This window comes from Lathyrus oleraceus, chromosome 5 (assembly GCF_024323335.1).
Source record: "Lathyrus oleraceus cultivar Zhongwan6 chromosome 5, CAAS_Psat_ZW6_1.0, whole genome shotgun sequence".
In the NCBI taxonomy this organism is placed as follows: domain Eukaryota; kingdom Viridiplantae; phylum Streptophyta; class Magnoliopsida; order Fabales; family Fabaceae; genus Lathyrus; species Lathyrus oleraceus.
This window is the reverse complement of record NC_066583.1, coordinates 353,933,720-353,937,236: the sequence shown is the minus strand read 5'-3', so window position 1 is coordinate 353,937,236 and position 3,517 is coordinate 353,933,720. Positions and strand designations below refer to the sequence as shown.

Here is a 3,517-nt window from a genome sequence, read left to right as displayed (position 1 = left end):
ATGAGTGAGGAAGAAGATAGGAATTGACCTTGGTCGGGCTTCGTGGCTGGTTTTGTGTAAATGAACCTTATTTCTTAAAAGTTGCTTTCACTTAGCACAACCATTTTCTTTGCTATAGTGAACTTGTCATTTCTTCTCTCATGTTTGACAGAACAAAAACACTGTTGGAATGAAAAGTGATACTGTATGGATTATGGAAGCATGGGTTGAAATTGATGGAGCTAGAAAGAAAATGAAGAGCAAATATTGTGAAAAGATTGTCTTACGAGGTGTTTCACAGTCTCACATCAAATAGGCCATCAAAACATACTTTCCACTCTCAACAAACCAAAACCTTGAGAATTTCAAAATACAAAAGAGAAAAAAATCTCATGAAACTAATAGCTTCAAGTAATGAACATAATACAAACAAGACTTGTACTGTACTAGCAATTGACTGTTTGAATACTTCAAAAAAAATCAATGAACAAATTTAAAAAATGAATCTAATTATGCAGACACAAATTTATATTTCTTGTCATCTTCAATACCGAATGTCTTACGTCTATTCTTTCTCGAATCTTTCTGAGGAAAATCTGCTGAATGGTGAGAAGCGAGGCGAGGACGAGAAGATACTTTGTCTCTGTATTCTTTCCGGATGTCCCATAGAACCTCTGCACAATTCTGCATCGATGGCCGCGATCTTCGTACTGGTGCAAGGCATTGGAATGCAAGCTTGAGAACCTTTTGTACAGCTTTGTTTGAGGCTGAACTTCTCCTAAGCCTTGGATCCATTGCAATCACTTCTTCTCCTTGTTTTAATAACTGCATTGCCTGCATATTCACATGCAAATTGTGTTAGTCTTGTCAATTCAATGATTCATTGCAAGTGTATTTACCTGCATAATAAGATTCATTGGTCCATGTTTATAGCTTTATCTATAAGAAAACTAAGTGGTTTGAGTAAGGTGGCTAATGAGTTTAAGTCAAGTCAAATTTGATCCCTGACTTGAATGATATTTGGTCAAACTTTACTTATCTTTTCGACGGAACTTTTGAATTATTAGACTCATTTTCCCTAAGAATCTGAGGTATGGAAAAAATTAGGGGTGGCAAACGGGGAAGTTTGTCCCGTTTAGCCTTGTTCCACAAAGAAATGGGACGGACATAGTTGATGATACGAGGCTAAAATTTTGTCCCGTCCCAAAAAAATGAAGGAGAGGAGGGACGGACCAATAGACACTGTTTATAAAGTTTGAAAGAATTATGTTAATGTCCACGCCCGCAAGAAAACGGGGCGGACACATAAGAAGGTGTGGACTTAAAACCTTCGCATGTGCCGTGAAAAAATGCAGGAAAAATAGACATTCTCGGCGGGTCGAACCTGTTTTGCCGCCTCTAAAAAAACATAAGTTCAACATTGAATAAAGTTAAAGCATGATTTCGCTTCTTAGAACTAAAGTCTATCAAAATCAAGTTATCTATTATTAATTTTCACATGCCAAGTCCAATATATGAACACTATCATAAGGAGAATAGTTTGACAAGTATATAATATACTTACCCATTTAATTGTAACTCTTTCTTCGAGGGGTTTCTTTGGTTCAACTGGATATCTTCCTGTCATCATTTCAACAAGTAACACTCCAAATGAATAAACATCACTCTTTTCAGAGAGTTGGCGTGTTCTCATGTAATCAGGATCCAAGTAACCAGCTGTTCCTTTAACTTGAGTTGAAACATGAGTCGCATTAGGGTCCTCTGGAGCCAACCTAGCAAAACCAAAATCTGCTACTTTGGCTCTTAAACTGTCTGTTATTAAGATATTTGATGATTTTATGTCTCTGTGAATGATTGGATGATCTGTTAATCAATCAAAATACAAGCAGAGTCTTAAGTTTTTGAAAGTTCTGCGTAAGTTCAACCATGACAAAACAATTAAAACCATTTAACCACCGAGGGCTTATTTAGGTATGGTTTAACCGTGACAAATTTTAAACCCTATACGATAGTCGACACGTCCTCAAAGGCGGCCCTGACAAAAAGACTTTTACTTATACGCTATTTCTGTAAGGGCTTATACCTGTGTACATATGAAGGTGTGTAACTGCATGAGCTACATCAATTGCTACATCTAGACGCTCACCAATCTCAAGTCCATTTCCTCTCACACCTGAATATATCAATTGATTGTTATAAAGAAAATTGTAATAAATTTCATTAGGTCAGTTCTTGAACTTACCATCTAGATGTTCCCTAAGAGTTCCATTATTAACATATTCAATAACAATAATCTTTTCATCTCCATGCTCCAAATATCCATGCCATTTCACAAGATTCAGATGCTCCATTTTTGATAACGTGTTTATTTCATTCTTGAACTCAGCCAAGTGCTTCTTTTGTACATCCTGTCAACAAACATTACTATATCAGATGCAGTAATTTCAATCGTCGACGGAAAACCAAACACGCGAAAATCTCAATCATATTTAAACCAGATCTTAGAGATTAGCAATGATCAAAAAATGAACTTTTTCATATCATACCTTCCTAGCACACTTTACAGCCACAAGGGTTCCATCATAAAGCTTTCCTTTATACACTATCCCAAACGCCCCTTCTCCAATCTTATTATCCGGAGAAAATTTTCCTGTTGCCTTGTAAAGTTCTTCAAATGAAAAATTTCCAGTTCCAATTTGATTACTTGAAGTGCTAGAAGGTGTTGAAGGATGAGAAGATTTCCATTTTGATGAACTCTTAGAACCTTCAGATGATACATCTGTTGAAGCTGCAAAGAAACACCATTAATATAAAGGGTTGACCGTAAAAAAACATGATAAAGAAAACATATGTTAATTATTCATCATACTTACATGATACTCCTCTGACTTTATTATTATTCCTTGCAGAATCATGTTCAACAGCTTCTGAGGATGTTTTTGATTTCCCATACAGAATCAATGTGAAAAGACCTGAAATCTTTTTAACAACATACTTGAAATTTGTCATGGTACCATAATCATCATCCTTAGGATTGTGTCTATTTGTGCCAATATTTTTCTTCCTTTGGTTTGATTGATGCAAAGTTGAAGTTGGTGGTTTTTTCATTGGTAGATGAAACTAAAGAGTATTCAATTTCATTATCATCTCTCTTTTAGCTATATAATAATCAAAAGAGATATGTTTTTCTAAGTTGCTTTCATATGTAGTTTCATTCATACATGGTTTTCAAACATTTTTGTTTTGTTTTTGTTCTTGTCCTATGAAAGTGTTTTTTTATTTTCTTTCTTTCAAAGTATAACATTTTTATAAAGAAAAGTAGCTATCAGTTACCTACCAAGTCAAGATATCAGGAGCCAAGAAACTACAGAAATGCTAGCTGGAGTTGGTCCTTGGTCCTTAATGTGTCATTATCAATTAATTAATTACGCGGTTTCACATATGTGACTTGAAAAGACTTTGCTTTGGTCTTTGTTTTTAAGATGAGAAATGCTTTCGACACTAAAATGCCACAAATAGTTATGTTGAAATGAAATAG

The 3,517-nt window shown here is 34.9% G+C and overlaps 1 protein-coding gene across 1 annotated transcript; it reads right to left on the bottom strand.

The window, feature by feature from the left end:
* Positions 1-246: 246 nt before the first annotated feature.
* On the bottom strand, positions 247-3,260 carry LOC127084633 (calmodulin-binding receptor-like cytoplasmic kinase 2). Its single transcript, XM_051025121.1, has 6 exons — positions 2,853-3,260; positions 2,526-2,767; positions 2,222-2,387; positions 2,063-2,152; positions 1,544-1,842; positions 247-813 (listed from the first exon to the last, which is right to left on the bottom strand). The coding sequence occupies exons 1-6, from the start codon at positions 3,085-3,087 to the stop codon at positions 490-492; spliced, it is 1,356 nt and encodes a 451-aa protein (XP_050881078.1). The 5' UTR covers positions 3,088-3,260; the 3' UTR covers positions 247-489.
* Positions 3,261-3,517: the final 257 nt, after the last annotated feature.